Source organism: Scomber japonicus, chromosome 4 (genome assembly GCF_027409825.1).
Source record: "Scomber japonicus isolate fScoJap1 chromosome 4, fScoJap1.pri, whole genome shotgun sequence".
In the NCBI taxonomy this organism is placed as follows: domain Eukaryota; kingdom Metazoa; phylum Chordata; class Actinopteri; order Scombriformes; family Scombridae; genus Scomber; species Scomber japonicus.
Genome location: NC_070581.1, coordinates 30,793,052 through 30,810,885, shown reverse-complemented (window position 1 = coordinate 30,810,885; position 17,834 = coordinate 30,793,052). Strand labels below are relative to the sequence as shown.

The 17,834-nt window shown below is 40.8% G+C and overlaps 3 protein-coding genes across 3 annotated transcripts; 1 reads left to right on the top strand and 2 right to left on the bottom strand.

The window, feature by feature from the left end:
- Positions 1 to 1,875: 1,875 nt before the first annotated feature.
- On the bottom strand, positions 1,876 to 6,517 carry rad51c (RAD51 paralog C). Its single transcript, XM_053317827.1, has 5 exons — positions 6,400 to 6,517; positions 5,273 to 5,338; positions 5,062 to 5,221; positions 2,591 to 2,807; positions 1,876 to 2,476 (listed from the first exon to the last, which is right to left on the bottom strand). Exons 1-5 carry the CDS (start codon positions 6,515 to 6,517, stop codon positions 1,973 to 1,975), a joined length of 1,065 nt encoding a protein of 354 aa, XP_053173802.1. The 3' UTR covers positions 1,876 to 1,972.
- A 533-nt stretch (positions 6,518 to 7,050) lies between these two features.
- Positions 7,051 to 10,638, top strand: abt1 (activator of basal transcription 1). The gene is made up of 5 exons (XM_053317829.1): positions 7,051 to 7,117; positions 8,660 to 9,056; positions 9,150 to 9,325; positions 9,753 to 9,938; positions 10,389 to 10,638. The coding sequence occupies exons 2-5, from the start codon at positions 8,678 to 8,680 to the stop codon at positions 10,569 to 10,571; spliced, it is 924 nt and encodes a 307-aa protein (XP_053173804.1). The 5' UTR covers positions 7,051 to 7,117; positions 8,660 to 8,677; the 3' UTR covers positions 10,572 to 10,638.
- Positions 10,639 to 12,979: 2,341 nt separating this feature from the next.
- comta (catechol-O-methyltransferase a) lies at positions 12,980 to 17,171 on the bottom strand. Its single transcript, XM_053318075.1, has 5 exons — positions 17,010 to 17,171; positions 16,814 to 16,931; positions 16,525 to 16,718; positions 13,269 to 13,400; positions 12,980 to 13,186 (listed from the first exon to the last, which is right to left on the bottom strand). The coding sequence occupies exons 1-5, from the start codon at positions 17,169 to 17,171 to the stop codon at positions 12,980 to 12,982; spliced, it is 813 nt and encodes a 270-aa protein (XP_053174050.1).
- Between the last annotated feature and the right edge of the window lie 663 nt (positions 17,172 to 17,834).

Below are 17,834 nucleotides of genomic sequence, written 5' to 3'. Positions count from 1 at the left end.
TAATAAAACTCTAACTGCATTCAGCTGCATGACTCTGGGTGATTGAATTTTTTGAGACTCCAACATCTTTTGAATAATATTAGAGATTAATTTGATACGACGACCCCAAAAGTGACTTAAACCAACCTGTGTGTGTGTGTGTGTGTGTGGTCTGTCATAGGCTACTTTGGGGGATTAATTTCTGACTTAATTGGGGACAGCTTGTCCAACTGGGGATAAAAGCTGTGTCCCAAATCAGGAAAAAAAAGAACAGATTTTTGGGTCAGTGGTTAAAGGTCAGAGTTAGAGTAAGTCTCCAGGAAATGAATGTCCCCCATAGTGACCCATGCTTACCTGCTCAGGTGGTTCAGGTGATGACAGAAAGCTGATGAGTTTAGATGAGAACATGAAGTTTGGAGGTTGAATCATTATCAACCCTCCTGTCGTCCTCCCGGGTCAAATTGACCCCATCTCTTTTGACTGTTCCTTCCTTCCTTCCTTCCTTCCTTCTGTCTTCCTTTCCTTTCCTTCCTTCCATCTATCCTTCTTTTATTTCCTTCATTCTGTCCTTCTTTCCTTCCATCTATCCTTCTTTTATTTCCTTCCAGCTATCCTTCTTTTCCTTCCTTCCTTCTCTCCTTACTTCCTACTCCTTTTCCTCCCTCCCCTGTCCTTTCCTTCCTTCCTTCCTTCCACTTTTCCTTCTTCCCTTCCTTCTCTCCTCACTGCCTTCCTCTTTTCCTCCTTACTCCTTTACTTCCTCATTCCTCCCTTCCTCCCTTCCTTGACCTGAAGACAACAGGAGGATTAATGAACTCTGAGACGTTGCAGCAGAAAGATTTAAAGGAGCAGTTCACGCCTGAAAAACTGCGAACGCATCCTTTAAACTCGTCACACAGGTGTTCAGTGTTTACCTGCAGAGGTTTTAACTCACTTTGATCTTCACACACACACACACACACACACACACACACACACACACACACACACACACACACACACACACACACACACACACACAGATAAATAAATAATAATAGATCTTGTTTGTTTTTGTGTTGGGGGAACAGCTGTTGCCGTGGGAACAGCAGCCTGTAAATATTTGCTGCCAGGTACCCCACTGACAGGTTTCCACGGTGACGAAAAAGTCTGAAGCGATTAAAGTGAAGAGATGATCTGAGGACACGCGTGTAAGAGATGATGATGTCATTCACATGTTTATGATTTACTGTAAACATGTAAATAACAGGCGCAGGGCGGCCGTGTCACTTCCTGTTACTGTGACGTCAAAGTAAAATATGTAGAGAAATATTTTATTCTGATTATCGATTATTCGTTTTGATTAATGTTTTAGGAAAGAAGAAGTGCAAATCCTCTGATTCAAACTTCTTAATGTTCATATTTCCTGGTTTATTTCGTCCTCTGTGACAGTAAACTGAATATTTTTGAGTTTGTGGACATTTAATGACGTCGTGTTGGACGTCAGGAAACACTGATCAACACTTTTCACCATTTTCTGATATTTTATGGACAATAAAATGAATGAATTAAATCCACAAAATAAGCATCAAATTAATTCATAATGAAAATAAATCGCCTAAAAACACAATAAAAATAGTTTTTATACATAAAGTTTGATCCACATCAGACTGAGTGGATCAATAGAATATCAATCAGTAACTTTGATCACTGAATAATCCATTTTTAACTAGTCAGTATTTGTGTTTTCTGTTTTTTAAATGTGCTGATTTGAAGTTTTTCTGTCTCACAGGTTAATAAACTGAACTAAATGAATTATAAATAATAAATGATTAGTTCTGATGGATCCGAATCAGCTGATAATTGATAAATGTGGATTAGCGTTGAGCGGCTGATGAGTGACTCTCTGACATTAACGTGAATTTAAAGTAAAACAAATATTTACAAACTTTACTCTCTTTACAAAATGTCATAAACAAACTGAACTCAGTCTCTGATTGGCTGACAGTCTCTATCAGCTGACACCCTCGTCTCTCTGGCTGGCAGCCGATTGGTCGGTTTCTATTCGGGGTCGTTTGCTCTCCGGCTGCTGTGATTGTTCGACATCTCTGAACCCATCATGGGTGATCTGGTATTGGACGGTGGCGTCCGCGTGACCTGGAGATTTAAAGATGGCCGCCAACCGCCGCGCCCCCGCCCAGTGTAGGAGGAGCCTGATGGTGGGGCCGTGGCCCCAGCTATCCCCGAGGGCGGGGACGTGCTGCGATTGGCTGCCCTGCACCCGCGTGGTCATATGGTTGGTCATCACCACGGCGATGTCGCGGCTGGTTGCCGTGTCGATGAGCTGCTGGGCGAGGCTGTTGAGGAGGCGCGTTCTCTGTGACAGGTCGTCGAAGAGCTTCCGGAACGGAGACGCCACGCTGTCAATCACCAGGAGGCGGACCCTCGGGTGCTGAGACAGGAAGTTGGGCAGCAGGTGAATCTCAGCCAGAAGCTCCACGTAGTCACGGCAACGCAGCTGACAGGAAACAGGCCGAGTTTTAGTCGACTTTGGATTCAATTATTCTAAATAAAGAAAAAGATTCTGATTTAACTAATAGGATTCTGTTACCACGACAACCAATCAGCATACCACAAATATGTTGGACAGGATGGTTTCCACGGTGAAGGTCGTCACGGCCTCTCGTTGCTCGGCGTCCTCGGCCAATAAGGAGCAGTGTCGGACGGCGGCGGTGGCGATGTCGATGGCTCTCTGGACAATGAAGCTTCCCTCGGTGTCGATGAAGAGCACCTGACCTCCGACCCCCCCGAAACACTGCGGCACCTGAACGTCCACCGCCAGCTGCAGACTGACATCATCACACACACACACACACACACACACACACACACACACACACACACACACACACACACACACACACACACACACACACACACACACACACACACACACACACACACACACACACACACACACACACACACATTAAACTCAATTTTCTGATTTATCATCTATAAAATAAATCTGTTAATTGTTGCTTTTTGATCAACAAAATAAAACTTTTCTTCTCTTATTAGTAACATTTACTTTTCGTTGTCTACTTTTTCCCCTTTTAATCTTATGATGATATCTATGTTTTAGACACAACATCACAAATCATACAGACTGGGACAGAGCAAGTGACAACATAAAGAAAAGGAATAATAATAATTAAAAAACAAAAACAAATTAAAAGACAAAAATTGAGATTAATATATGCAAGAGAAAATAAAAAGTTAGAAAATTTAAATAAAATAATTATAAATAAAATAAGTAAAATAAGAGAGAGAAGAGAAAGGGTTTATTAAAAGTTAGAGTAAAACTAGATTAAAATAAATTAAAAAGACAAAATAAAAGTAAAAAGATGATTAATTAAAGCTGGACTAAAATTAGAGACAAAATAAGCATACAAATAAAATAAGAAGAAGATAAAACTATAGAATTATAAATAAAATTAAAACATCAAATAAATAAATAAAATAAATAAATATAAACTATTCATTTCTTAATCAAAGGCTGAACAGGCAGGTTTTGAGTTTCCTTTTAAAATGAATGAATGACTTAAATGAATGAATCTTAAGGTAGATTTGTTCTGTACTGCTAGAATTACCTGATAAAGATAATAAATGTTAATAAAGTGAAAAAATAAAGTTTCATTATGAATATATTTAAGGTCAGGGAGCAGGAAACATTTGAATCCCATTTATATTTTATTTCTCTCAGTCACATGTGAGGCTTACAAACTCCCGAGCGTCTGGTTTTATTTTGAATTACATCATTTTAATTTCCCCCTTAAAACATTTTAGCCTAATAAATAATTTCCATTGTTAAAAAAACAACAAAAAAAACCCACACACAACACAACCCTGAGTTAATAATTCATGAATCCACAATCAGAATATCAATAAATACAGCTGCTAAAAGAATAATGAATAAATGATAGAGAAGGTATTCTAGCGGGTAGAGATGTTTCCTGTGGCCCGTAGCGGTGGGACGCGCCATGAATACAGAGCGAGGGTCTTCATTGATGTGCAGGTGTTTGTCAAACAGGTAAAATAATAAATAATATATCATATAAACAGACTGCAGAGAGAAAACAGCTGCTGGTGACTACTCATCTGTATTACTGTCAGCACAGAGAATACATGTACACACACAAACTGACTGACAGCTGATCATATAATAATCTATTTAAAGACATGTTTCCTTGTTTCCTTGTTTCCTCTCTCCTCAAATCTTTAGTGGTTTATAGGTTTTTTGTTCTTTTTTCCCCCCTCGTCCTTTTTATCCCTTCTCTTTACATTGATCTCAGTCTGTTCTGTCTTATTATAAGCTGTGAAGCACCTGTATGAAAGGTGCTATATGAATAAAGTGTGATTTAGTGGGATTTAGACGCAAGGAAAGGACACAAGTATGCAAATTAAGAGAATTGAGATGCACCCAAAGAGACAAACAGAGCTGCTAATCAGAGTGTCGCTCCAGAGGACATCCAAATAAATCCCAATAAATCCAAATTAATCCAAATAAATCTGAATTAAAAGTATTTGATATTCAAAAGTTTATTTTTATGGCAGAATGAAGCAATTATTAACAAAAGGGACCAGATTATACCATCTTAGTAGAACTGCACTGGCTTTCTTTACATTTGTGTGTACAGTCTGTCATAAGCTACATGTGGGGACAAACTTATGATATATAATAGAACCAGTTAGTTGGGGGGGTGGTTTGTGTCCCCAAAAAGCTGATTCTTGTGTCACTGGTTAAGATTAGGGTAAGTCAGGCATGTCTAAACTATTTCATAAAGGGTTTGTATGCCTGCAAGATTTTGTTTCAACCAGTCAAGCACACACAATCTTATCTGAAGACTGAGATGAGCTGATTAAATGAGTTAAACCCTGCAGACACATTATGAACCTTTATGGGACAGTTTGGAGATGCCTGGGTTAGAGTAAGTCTCTAGAAAATTAATTTAAATTGATATAAAGTCCCCAAAAGTGACCATAGTGTGTGTGTGTGTGTGTGTGTGTGTGTGTGTGTGTGTGTGTGTGTGTGTTCCCTACCACAGTTGTGTTTTTCCAATTCCTGGAACGCCACAGATCTCTGTGGTTTTCCCAACAGGAATTCCTCCTCCAAGCGCAGCGTCCAGCTGTGAGGAGAACGTCACGATGCTCCTCAGCTCCTCCTCCTTCTGCAGGAGATCCAGAGCTGTCAGACACATTCCTCCTCCTCCTCCTCCTCCTCCTCCTCCTCCTCCTGCTGCTGCCTCATCACCTTCTCCTTCCCCTCTCCCCACAGCCTGCAACACCTCTAGCGCCTCCTGCTGGGTCAGACCAGTCTCTGCAACACAACCACACAGACAGTTCAAACCCTTAAAACACCTGTGTTTGTTCAGAGATATCTTTACTGAATGAGCCATATATATGTCTGTACTTTGATATCTATATTATATTATGTGTTTATGTGCGTCTGTGTGTGTGTGTGTGTGCATGGGTATAAAAAGTAAATTGGCTTATTTGCAGTGCTGATGTCATATTTTAAAGACTTCCAAGTGATCAATACACACACAGGAACAGCTTTACATAATTTTGGTGTATATATGTATTTTAACCCTTTGTAGGTCTGCTCAACTGTTTGGTAGAGGTCACGTTGTGTCACGATATCTGGTCATAAACTAAATCTATTTAACTTAAAATTTTTGGGCAATCTTTACCACTTTTATAAGGCATGTAATCCACAATATTGGATAAGTAAATTTAATTTAATTTAATTTAATTTAGAGCTGATCTGAGGTCTGTCTACACACCAAATTTACCAGGAGATAAAAACATTTATATCAGAATCAGAATCAACTTTATTGTCATTATACAATGGAATATTGCACAGCCCTTATTGCCCCGCCTAATCCTGCTACACCATTTATTGCACTGTCTCAAGAGTTAATAGATATGTTTTATAAATATGTTTTATTAGAAGATGAAGCTGTGGTGGCTGAATGGGGGGCATGATGCACAGCAGCTCTGATGTGTTTTTAGACGAGGCTTTTTAAAAGGAGGAACTTTATTTGGGGTTTTCAGCTGCTGCCGTCACCATGACAACCACGACGCAACCAGTCTAGAACTAGAACGATTCAAACTGTGTAACGTCGGTGGTAAATAGAATGCAGCTGATGCGAACTCGAGTGTGACGTCGGTGGTAAATAGAACGCAGCTGATGTGAACTCGTGTATGACGTCGGATGTAAACAGAACGCAGCTGATGTGAACTCGGATGTGATGTCAGAGGTAAATAGAACGCAGCTGAAAATCTCCAGGTAACACGGTCACTGTTTACACCGTCACACCTGTTCGTTATAATTGAACGGGACTTTTTAAATGAAAGTGAGCTGAATCTAAGTGGTACCTTTGCGGAGTTGTAGCGCTGTGAGGTGCAGCAGGTCTGCGCTGAACTGGAAACCATTGCTGACCAGTTTCACGATCACACTGGAGCCCAGAGACAGAGTGGACACTGGTCTCTGCATCTTCACTGCTGACAGCTGAAGACGCTACCTCTCATGCTTCAAAACATCCCGCCATGACAGGAGGTATCCCAGCATGCCTTTCACTGCGGAGGGGCGTGGACAAAACCAATACAGTTCCGGTTAGACCTTTCAAAGTAAAGGCTTCTTGTTTTTCCAGAGGCGGTGTCCTGACTCCTCATGAAACACTGACAGACTTTAAAATGTTTGTTTAATTAATGATAATTATTCAAATCAAAATTTATTTTTACATCACATTTTATGAGTTATAAGCATAGGTTATAAGTTATTCTGTATATTTCTATTATTAGATAGATTAGTTTCTGCAGCCATGTGGTGTAAATAAAGTGTGACTGTTAGCATGTAATATATTGATCATATATTGATGGATGTTTTTAAAAAAGCAACTAGTTTTCTTTTTCAAAATACATTTTAGCCTGTTCTCAGAGTTTTATTTTGAAGGCACAACAGGAAGTTTAATATCCTCTGATTGTGTCGTTCTGTTTCGTCATCAGTACTCGACATCGTTTCCACACGTGAAGTCAAGGAGCTGCAGTGTTTTTTAAACATTTTATATTTGAGGAGTTTTAATCAAACTTGAAGGTGAGACTCTTTAAATTCACACGAGGAGCAAAAACACTTCCTGCTTGTCTTGCTTTCTTCTTATTCTCCTTTTAATCTAATTAACGTATGTTATATTTTTCTGTCTTTTCACTCAGATGTTCAGATGTTTCTTCTTTTAAACACTCAGATTTCAAACTGATGAGCTGCTGGATGAGAATCTGTAGCTAAGTTCATAGATTTTAGTAAAACATTATGACATAAAACATCTTTAAACAGCTGATGTGTGAAACTGAGACTGAAGATCTGATCTGTTGTTTTCTGCTCTGACTGTAATTCTGTTTAAACGATCACAGAGAAAATATGACTCATAAAACATCTTTAAAACAAGCCTGAATTATATTTTAGACCCTTTAAATGTTTCCAGTGAAACAGGTGGACAGATGTTTGACTGTTTATAAAGCATGAGATATAAACAACTTCATACCAACTTATCACCACATGTTTTATACATATTATTGTAAACTATGGTCAATAGGCCTCATTTAAATGAAATTAATTGACGGTTAAATGATGACAGAGAAAATTTGACACATAAAATATCTGTTGGCATTTAAAGCTGCTGCAGATTCACTCTGATGTAAACACAAGCCTGAATCATATTTTAGAGGCTGAAATGTTTCCAGTGAAGCAGACGGATCCTGCAGACATGAGGACTGATTGTTTATCAGTCTGCAGAATAGATAACACTTCATTTATACTGATCTTAAACCATCGACTCAGTCTACTGCTCTGCTCTCAGACTTATTACTGGTGATAATTAATAATGATTCATATCTTTGTATATTGTACGGTCTTCTCCAGCAGAATGGGTTAGGGTGTAACAATCATTGGTATGTATTTATCTTTAAACCACTGGTTGGTAAATTACCACCGAACCTATCAGTGATGCTGGATTTGAGAACGGACTCAATTTGGAAAATCAGACTTTGTCCTTCAGTGCACCAAATACTTGAAATGACCCACACACACTAAAAATCAATATCCTCCCAACCTAAATGGAGAGTTTAAAACCCTGATCACTAACCTCACTGTTTCACTCTGGAACTGTTTTAACTTTTTTATTTTTTTTATTGTGTGAGGGAGGGTTCTTCATTGTTTCTTCATGTTTTTCTTCATGTTTGTAACTCGACATCATTGTAAAACTTAATTTACACTAGTTATAATTAAAAATGGGTGTGCAAGAAACTGATGATGATGATGATGACAATAATAATAATAATATTAATGATAATACTAAAAGTCTAAAAATCAAAAGGTGTGAAAATGTAGGTTTTCACATTGGATTGCAGGACGATTTAAGATGTGCACCAACTCACCAACTGCTTGTGCTCTCAAAGTCATCACTAGGGGGCGCCAGTGCTCCTAGTAAATAACAGTTAGTCTGGAGCCGTGTGAAGGAAACCTCAATGATGCTTTGAGTTTAAATAAAAGTTTGACTTGAAGAGGTTTGGTCCGTCCTCATACTTCTGTCAGTCTGTGATCAACACTGATCAATATTTATTATTTTATGTTTGTTTGTAGTGATCAAACTGCAGAGAGATGGAGAAAAGAGAGGAAGAGGAGGAGAGGAAGACTGCAGCTCAGCGAGAGGAGGAAGAGGAGGAAGAAGAAGCTGCAGCAACAGAGAAAGGAGATGATGATGAAGATGAAGAGGGAGAAGATAACGATGATGAAGACGGAGATGATGATGAGAGAGATGATGATGATGATGATGATGAAGAAGAGGATGATGATGATGATGCTATGGAAAAGAAGAAGAGTAAGCAGAAAGTCAGTTTGGCGACTTCCTCTGCAGACAGGAAGTGTGTCCCAGGAATAATCTACTTGGGTCACATTCCTCCGAGGCTCCGTCCCAAACACATGAGGAACATGCTGTCGGTGTACGGAGAGATCGGACGCATCTTCTTACAACCTGAAGGTAACACACACACACACACACACACGCACGCACACACACACACTCACTCACACACACTGTATGTTCTGATCACTGCTGCATTGATGGCTGCAGATCGGCTGGTGAGGAACAGGAAGAAGAAGTCTGGTTTGAGGAGGTGTGACTTCACGGAGGGCTGGGTGGAGTTCAGAGATAAACGCGTGGCGAAGCGAGTGGCTGCGTCTCTTCACAACACTCCCATGGCGACCAGGAAACGCCAGCAGTTCGCCTCTGACCTCTGGTCCATCAAGGTATGTTCTGTTGCCCGGCAACAGCTGACATCAGACGCTTTGACACCTAAACTTAAATCATCACGTATACTGAATGATAAATGTTTCATTTCATTTACTTTATTTTTTTGTTTTTTTATTTAATTCATTTATTTTTATTCATATTTTATTTACTTTCTATTTCTTGTTGTTTTTAATTTTATATATTCAGATTAATTCATATTTAATTTACTTATGTTGTTTTTTTTTCTTATTCATATTCTATTTTATTGACTTTTTATGTTTTTTTTATTTTCTTTCATTTAAATCCTGCATACAGTTTTATAAATGAGGCCCCCGACCTTTATATGGATCATTTGATTTCACGTTTGACCATTTGTTAACGTGTGTGTGTGTGTGTGTGTGTGTGTGTGTGTGTGTGTGTGTGTGTGTGTGTGTGTGTGTGTAGTACCTGCACAGGTTCCAGTGGACTCACCTGAGCGAGCGTCTGGCCTACGAGCAGATGGTCCTGCAGCAGAGACTGAGGACTGAAGTGTCTCAGGCCAAGAGAGAAACCAACTTCTACCTGAGCAACGTGGACAAGAGCGCTCACATGGACAAACTGAAGAGGAAGAGACAGAAAGACGGACAGAAGGTAAACCAAACCGCACACATAGATCTCAACAGGTGGAAACATGTAGAAAGTTTGAACTTGTCTTTTATTGCACCTTTTGAGCATCATGTAATGGACATTTATAGGCTTTATAGTTCGCTGCTGTTCCCATGGATGTTTTATAAGAAGTGGAAACTGGACTCTAAAAATGGTGTTTGTTCAGTCTGATGAAAAGTGCTCACCTGATGCATGAGCCAAAAAAGTGTTTCTATCTCCTGTGTTGTGCAGCCTGTTGAATATTTTAACGTTATCGTGGGATGACATCACAGATTTATTCTCACTTTTCTAGGCTCTGGGAAAGTTTTACAAGTATAAAGACTTATAACCTAAAGATTGGTAGTTTGAGGTGTTCTGTCATCAGTTTAATCAATTTCTGTGTCTTTAAAAACTTTATTCACCTCCATGTCTTTAAACTTTATTTATCGTCACCAGGTGGACGAGAAGACGTGGGACTTCACGCAGCGACAGACGGAGGAGGAGATCCAGAACAAGAAGAGGAAGAAGACGGACTCCGTTTCCCAGAAGCACCTGGACAAGGCCCGCCTCATACAGCAGAAGAGCCAATCGAACGTCTCTCTGCTGGCCAAGATTTTCAACTCCAGTCAGTCACAGTGACAAAAGCTGATTTGTTGTTTCCATGGAAACAGGAGGGAGACTGTGATGAATGGACACGAATCACAGGCTGGTGTGGACAGTGGGCGGAGCCATCAGAGCTGCTGCTGATCACAGTGTTATTATTTAGTCATAATCAATATCTGATAAATCTCTGCTGTGATTGGTTGCCATGACGATATCCTCCACACCTCCAGGTCACTCTGCCTGTGTCCCATCATGCTCCTCACCAGAGACTCTCAGCTCCACCGGCTCGCTGATCTCCGTTTCTACCCAGAGTCAGGACGTTTTCCAGCTGATTGATGTGATCGGAGTTTATTGATGAATGAATGAACTCTTTTCACAGTCGTACGCTGACTGAAACACACCTGAATGATTTTTTTTTACTGTTTGTATTTCTCTTCATTAACATTTGTCATCAGCTGTAAAATAAAGATAATTTAAGTTTGGACCTCGGACCTGTAACTTAACACAGGTGACCAGTAGAGACCAGAGAGTGGTTTCCATGGTGATAGAAACATGTTTACACTCTTACACCCTGATTACGGTCAACAGCGAAGGTTTTAAACATTCAAGCAGGAGGTTTTGTAAATTATGAAATACTACAATATCACATCATATTCATTTAACAGAAGATTTTGTTCAAACAGAGAAAATAGTGCCAGGAAGTTTGAAATGTATCAAATATTTTGTGTTTTTGAGCACCTTTCTGGGAACTAGGACACACTAACAAGGTGTGGAGGGGTTTCGAGTGGAAGTAAAACCTCATAAATGCCTCATTATTCTCTTAAAGTATCTGTCTATAAGCTCCAGTAAACTGAGAACTTATGAAATCAAGTGTTTTACTTTAATAATAATAATCATTTTATTTGTATAGCACTTTTTTATACAAGAAAATAAATGACATACACCAAATACTTCACATTAAAAGAGCCTACAAAAGGAACAAAGAAAGAAAAAAACATTAATGTGATATTAGATGGAAAATAAAAGTAGTAAAAATAGTACATAGTCAAATTGTACCATTATAATTGTGTTAATGCTGTTTTTATGTTTTAACAGTGAATGAAATGAACAGAAATCAGCTTTTAAGTGTTTTAACATGACAATAGATAGAAACAATGAATCAACTGGAGACAATAAATATATTATAAGTATTTAAATCAAAATGAAGACAACTATTAACACTTAGAGGCACTAAAGTTGTCTAAGTATCAACCAAACTGCAGCAGTCTCAGAGGGAACAGTATCCACAGACTAACAAGCACCAAAAGTCTTCAAAAGCTCTGAGCCTCTAATAAAGTCTCTTCAGCATGCGAGAAGCAGTTCAGCATAAATCAAAAGTCATAAAAGTATCAGTAGAAGAAGCATTTTTTTCCATCACTAATTTAATATAAATGTATTCAAAGTAAAGAAGACCACCAAGCTAAACAAACTAACACTGTCAGAGGAGTCCTCGTAGTGTGTTCAGAGCTGCAGGACCGGAACTGAAAGGCTGCTGGTGATGCTGAAGGTCTATGTGAGGTATCTGACTACTGAGGGAAAGCTGCACCCAGGTTATAATCTGTGACATATTCAACACAGTGGTTAACCTCATCAGTCCAGGATGTCTTACGCTGAAGCTTGGCCCAATGAGAATCAAAGTATTATCAATCATCTGATGCATGATGCCACCACGACTGTCCTCCGTGGATCATCTTTAAGCCTTTACAGATAAGTACTAAGAATAATCTCTGCCCATAAACGGTCAAACTCAATGCATCTACAGTAATGAGTTTTCCTCTTAGGGCTGGGCAATAAATCAATATTATATCTATATCATGATATTTTATAGATGTCGTATTAAATGTTGTGTCTTCCTGCTTTTAAAGGATGCATTACAGTAAAAGAGTAATTTTCTGAGCTTAACAGACTGTTATATTATTTGCCTTTACCTACTTTGTCATTATATCAATATTTATGATGATTATTTATCAAAAAGCACCAACAGTCATCCCTACAATATCGTCAAAATATCAATATTGAGATGTTTGGTCAAACAGATTGTGATATTTGAGTCTCCCCTATCTCCTAGCCCTACTATTGTTTCATTATTCTACAAACAAGGAAACACAGTTACCCATCTGTGGGTTTAGGGAGTCAGACAGTGACATCCTCTGACCTTGGGTGCCATAGCAACACTGTGCCACCGTTATTAAAGTGACTCCTGCTTTCCCAAAAACACCACAGACAGTTGCCTTCACTGTCTCAAGGAGAGGACAGCATGTCTCTCTGCCAAGATGATATGCTGCTTTTACTGTGAACTCAAGGCCCCTGTTTGACTCTAAATATGGAAAAAAAACCCGAACAGACCAGACGGGATGTTTGAGATCTGACGTAAACAGGCTGAACCAGATTCAGACTGTCTCCCTCTACCTGTCTGTCTGTGTGTCTGTCTCTCCATCCTGAAACTCAGACCTCTCCAGTCCATCCAGGACTCTGGTGTACTCCAGATGAGCCTGGTAGAACCTGCTGCTGTACTTCAGGTTGGATCTGACGTACTTCAGGTAGTCTGGAGCTCCGGGACAGATCACGTTATCAGCCAGGACCACTGAGCCGTGAGCCAGCAGACCACAGTCCTGAAGACAAAGAGAGGAGGAGGAGGAGGTCAGAGGTCATAACATACAGCAGGGTCAGAGGTCAGATGTTGAAGGCTGTTACCTCCAGCAGTTTGAGGTCAGGCAGGTAGCGTTCCTTCCAGTGGTCCATGAAAATCAAGTCAAATGACTGGATTCCAAACATGTCGGCCATCTTGGGAATCAGGTCAGCTGATTGACCCTCCAACACACACACCTGAAAAAGGCAATCAGTAATCAATAAGCCGATCAATAACTCTACCTGCTGTGACCTCGGGTGTTATCTGCAGGGTCACATATGGAGTCTGCTGGTCTTCATTGTCCTGCAGGATGTAAATGTTTGATAACTTTGCAAAGTATGAAAACTGCAGAATACTAAGTCCAATTTGTCAATAAGACACATCGCTGCTCTCGCTTATTTTTGCTCACCATTCACAGTCAAGTCTTCTGATCTTTCTTTGGACGTCACACTTAATAAATGACTTGCAACATGATTCAGATTTTAAGGACACATTTTATCAGTATCTCTTACCAGGGTAACCCCAAACTGACAGCCCTGTCTGCAAAAATGTTGTATATTTGGGATATATATTTATCTAATCTTTCATAAGGCATCTCATAAGCCGTTCATTTGATTTATGAATAGATGGTTTATTATGTTATTTACAGGTTATTATGCAATGAATTTTAATGGTGCAGCCCACATGAGCTCAGATATGGCTGTATGTGGCCCTTGAACTAAAATGAGTTTGACACCCCTGCTCAATAGGGATAGTAAGTCAAGACTATGAGATACAGTATTCTTTATTGTCTCCACAGTCCAGTAGGCTTGTGTGTTGGCATTGAGCTGTATATGTTTTAATGTGTTGACATCAAAGGTTTTGCTGGTCTTCAGGCCCCTCTGTGAGTGACTATGTTCTTGCTCAAGCTGGTGAAACATTGGTTTTGCTGGTCTGGTTGCAGTCAGTGGACTCTGTATGAAGTGAATGGATTTACCTCCACTTTGAAGAAGGCCATCAGAAGGTGGGATGAAATGATCAGCGTTGTGTTCTTGTTGCTTATCCATCCGCAGAAAGGATGGGTGGATCAAGCTGATTTTGGATTGGAGGGGGCTCAACAAGTTTCTGAGAACAATGAGCTACAAATCATTGACTGTACTCAGAATATAACCGGACTTCCTCCAAGGTTTGCCTTCAACAGCAGGACTGTAGAGTACTTCGTCCTCCCATGCAGTGTATATTTAAACCTCTGCATGATCATAAGGTGCACACACAGCAGGTCAGCTACCTAGATATCTGGCTGGTAAGTGCTCACTCAGAAAAGTAATGATGAAGGAATGTGTCCCGACTGTTCCAGCACTTAGAGGACCTAGACTTGCACCTAAACCAGAGGCCTTTGCAGACCACATAGTTCTTAAGCATGTCGTTGGATGCCAAGACGGGAGACTTTTCTTAGAAGCCTCCCTCAACGCTTACCTGTCTCAGTTCCTTTTTTTATTTTTTTTTGTGTCTCTACATTTTAAATTTGAAGGCAGCCACAATTGCCCCTGGATCTTCTGAACAGGTGTCCAGTGCAGCACCGCAACCTGATCCTCAAACCAACACAGGAATCTGCGGACATGTGGCTCTCTATTAGTGGGAGCAGTCAGCCAAATTGGCAGGTTAACACATCAAAACAATGTCCTGAATTGCAGGCTGTCTACCAACTGTAATGCACTTTCTGGCAGAGCTGAATAACCGCCACAAACCTGAGGACAGACAGAACATTGGCAGCAATTTACACAGTAGGAACAAGGAGGGGGGCTTAAGCCCTTTATGCCTTTTTTTAGACATGGAATTGGTCCAGGTCATCATGGGTCTGAGTCAATAAAGGCAATGAATGTGCCAAGAATCTCACAGCACATTAGCTCTCCAGAGTGGAACTCCCCCTCACTAGAAAAGGTTGGGGTTGAACTCAGAGGTACTGTAAGGACTACAGAAGTAGCTGATCTGTCTGTGTCCAGGTTTACTGTCCACTCTTTTTCCTCACAATACAAGACAATCCAGCCTTGGAGATTAATACAATGGCACATCAACACCCCACCTGTGTTTAACTTCTACCCCTTCCTCCTCCTGCTGCCACTTCTATAGAGAGTCCAAGTCCAAAATGTGAGCCTCATCTTTGGTGCCCCCCAATTGCACCTCCTTTAGAAGACATCCCCCGTAGCTCCCCTCCTGCTGTCTCCAGCCCCGTAAAGCTCTTCTACATCCTTTTCCTCAGTGGCTCAATTTTAGGGCCTGGCCCCGAGAGACAGCTGAGTTACTTGAGTTACTTGCCATGGGGTTTCTCTAGTTAGCACTTTAGCCTGAGCTCCATCAACCAGGGTGCAGATTCCTAACACTGGGGAATGTTCGACACATGGTGCAATTTGAGCCAGGTTGATCCCCTTTTCTGCACCGCCCAGGACATCCTCCAGTTCCTTAAGGAAATGCTGCAGAAGGGCATGGCCCCTTCAGCATTAAGGGGAAAGGTGGCAGGTTGTTGCGACCCCATTACTCTCTTTCTCAAAGGCTTCCTCACTGAGATATTTGAAGGAGGCTTTGCAGCATGAGCCTTTTAACCTCCTTCAAACAGTTTGCATTATTTTTGGCCTTTGTGTCGGCTAACAGAGAGGGAGAGAGCATCCAACACCAGTCAACCAAGTGAGCTGCAACTTTTCTACCCTCCTCAGACTGATGAAGCAAGAGTGAAGGAGGACTCACTGTGGTGTCCTGTCAGGATCTTGAAAGTTTACCTTTATCAGACACATGCATACAGGAGAACAGACCAACTATCTGTTACCAACATGAATGCTTTGGCCACCAGTCACCAAGGAAAGATTTGGTGATGTAAAAGGGGGGTGGCAGGAGAGCTCTAGTTAGTGTGACTACATCCAGGGGTTTGTGGCGAGGAGCCCTCCAATCTGAGATCTGTTTGGGGCTATTGTGTTGACCCACCCTGAGATGTTCCCATGAATCTGGCAGCTGACACTTGGCTCATCGTAGCAGCACATGGGTTAACTTAGTAATCCTCCAGGGCCGCAGTCCATGCAATACTGACTATGGTTTAGAGTGATGTCCTGTGACGGCTGAGTGGTCTTCCAGCTGTTTCATACCTGGTCATAGTGTCATCTAAACTGTGGTAATGTCTAACACCTGGGCCATAACTCTGTACCAGGTATGAGTGAGTACTGCTGCAGCTGTTCTGTACTCAGGTGGGGGTTTCAAACTAGCAACCTTCTTTATCTCTGATTATAAAAAAAACAACTGAGTGTATGAATTGTATTGTCTTACTTTATTCTACCCTACAGTTTGACCTCTGACCTTGTCTTGCAGTCCTGCGTGCTGGATGACCTGTCGCGCCACGCAAGCGTAGTCAGGGTTCATCTCCACGGTGATCAGCCTTGTTGCTGGGGGTAACAGCCTGGTGATACGGACAGCAGAGTAACCACAGTAGGTTCCCAACTCCAGCATGGTGGATGGAGAGGTTTCCATGACAACAGAGTCCAAGATAGCTCCTGGGACATAGACAGAAAGAGATGTGATTACTACAATACCCAAATCCAAAAAACTCTCAGTGTGTGTGTGTGTGTGTGTGTGTGTGTGTGTGTACCTTTCTCATCTCCTACATTCATGGCCCACTCCGTGTGTTGACAGAAGTGATCAATGGTTTTGATTACGCTGTCTGGATTTCCTTTGACTGCATTTATACTGACAGCCTGAAGGAGCCGCTGAGAGTCAAACAGACAGACCATCAGATAAACAGGAATACAAGCAGACAGGCAAACAAACAAGTACTTAGACGTCACCTGGGGTCGTGATTTTCTGGTCAGAAGGTCGAGCGTTGTCTCCAGCAGGACGTCGTACCATAGCAGAGCCAGAGTGGCGTTAGTCTGAACCAACCAGGGAATCAACCAACGACACAAAACGCACAGGCCGACCAGAACCACCAGAACCGTGAACAGCAACATGCTGAGACAGAGAGAGAGAGAGAGAGAGAGAGAGAGAGAGAGAGAGAGACAGCATTAAAAAACATAATGAGACATACAAGAGACAACAAGAGACACAGTAACAGAGACAACATCATAAGTAGTTTAAGTATTAGCAGCAGCAGCAATATTATCAATGGTAGCAGCAGCAGCAGTATTAGGCAATACTATCGGTGGTAGCAGTATTATCAGCAGCAGCAATACTATCAGTGTTATCAGTGTTATCAGTGGTAGCAGTATTATAGTAGTAGTAGTAGTATTGTCAGTAGAGCAATATTATCAGCAGCAGCAGTATTATCAGTTACTTAGTAGTAGTAGCAGCAGCAGCAGCAGTATCATCAATGGTAGCAGCAGTACAAATCAGTAACATAGTAGTAGCAGCAGCAATATTATCAATGGTAGCACTATTATCAGCAGCAGTAGTATTATCAGTAACAAAAGTGAAAGTATTATCAGCAGCAGCAATATTATCAGTAACTTAGTAGTAGCAGCAGCAATATTATCAGCAGCAATATTATCAATGGTAGCATCAGCAGCAGCAGCAGCAGCAGTATTAGGCAATACTATCGGTGGTAGCAGTGTTATCAGTGGTAGCACTATTATCAGCAGCAGTAGTATTATCAGTAACAAAAGTGAAAGTATTAT

Bases quoted from the DNA above. Each gene is read 5' to 3' on its own strand.
- rad51c (XM_053317827.1), bottom strand. From the start codon at position 6,517: ATGCAGAGACCAGTGTCCACTCTGTCTCTGGGCTCCAGTGTGATCGTG. The intron at 5,339-6,399 runs GTACCACTTAGA...GTTGTGTTGCAG, and splicing joins AGCGCTACAACTCCGCAAAG to AGACTGGTCTGACCCAGCAG. The intron at 2,477-2,590 runs GTATGCTGATTG...GTTTCCTGTCAG, and splicing joins TCCTGTCCAACATATTTGTG to CTGCGTTGCCGTGACTACGT.
- abt1 (XM_053317829.1), top strand. From the start codon at position 8,678: ATGGAGAAAAGAGAGGAAGAGGAGGAGAGGAAGACTGCAGCTCAGCGA. The intron at 9,326-9,752 runs GTATGTTCTGTT...GTGTGTGTGTAG, and splicing joins CTGACCTCTGGTCCATCAAG to TACCTGCACAGGTTCCAGTG. The intron at 9,939-10,388 runs GTAAACCAAACC...TATCGTCACCAG, and splicing joins GACAGAAAGACGGACAGAAG to GTGGACGAGAAGACGTGGGA.
- comta (XM_053318075.1), bottom strand. From the start codon at position 17,171: ATGTTGCTGTTCACGGTTCTGGTGGTTCTGGTCGGCCTGTGCGTTTTG. The intron at 13,401-16,524 runs GTCAGAGGTCAA...TGCCTTTTTCAG, and splicing joins ACGCAGGACTGCAAGACAAG to GTGTGTGTGTTGGAGGGTCA. The intron at 13,187-13,268 runs GTAACAGCCTTC...CTTTGTCTTCAG, and splicing joins CTGACCTCAAACTGCTGGAG to GACTGTGGTCTGCTGGCTCA.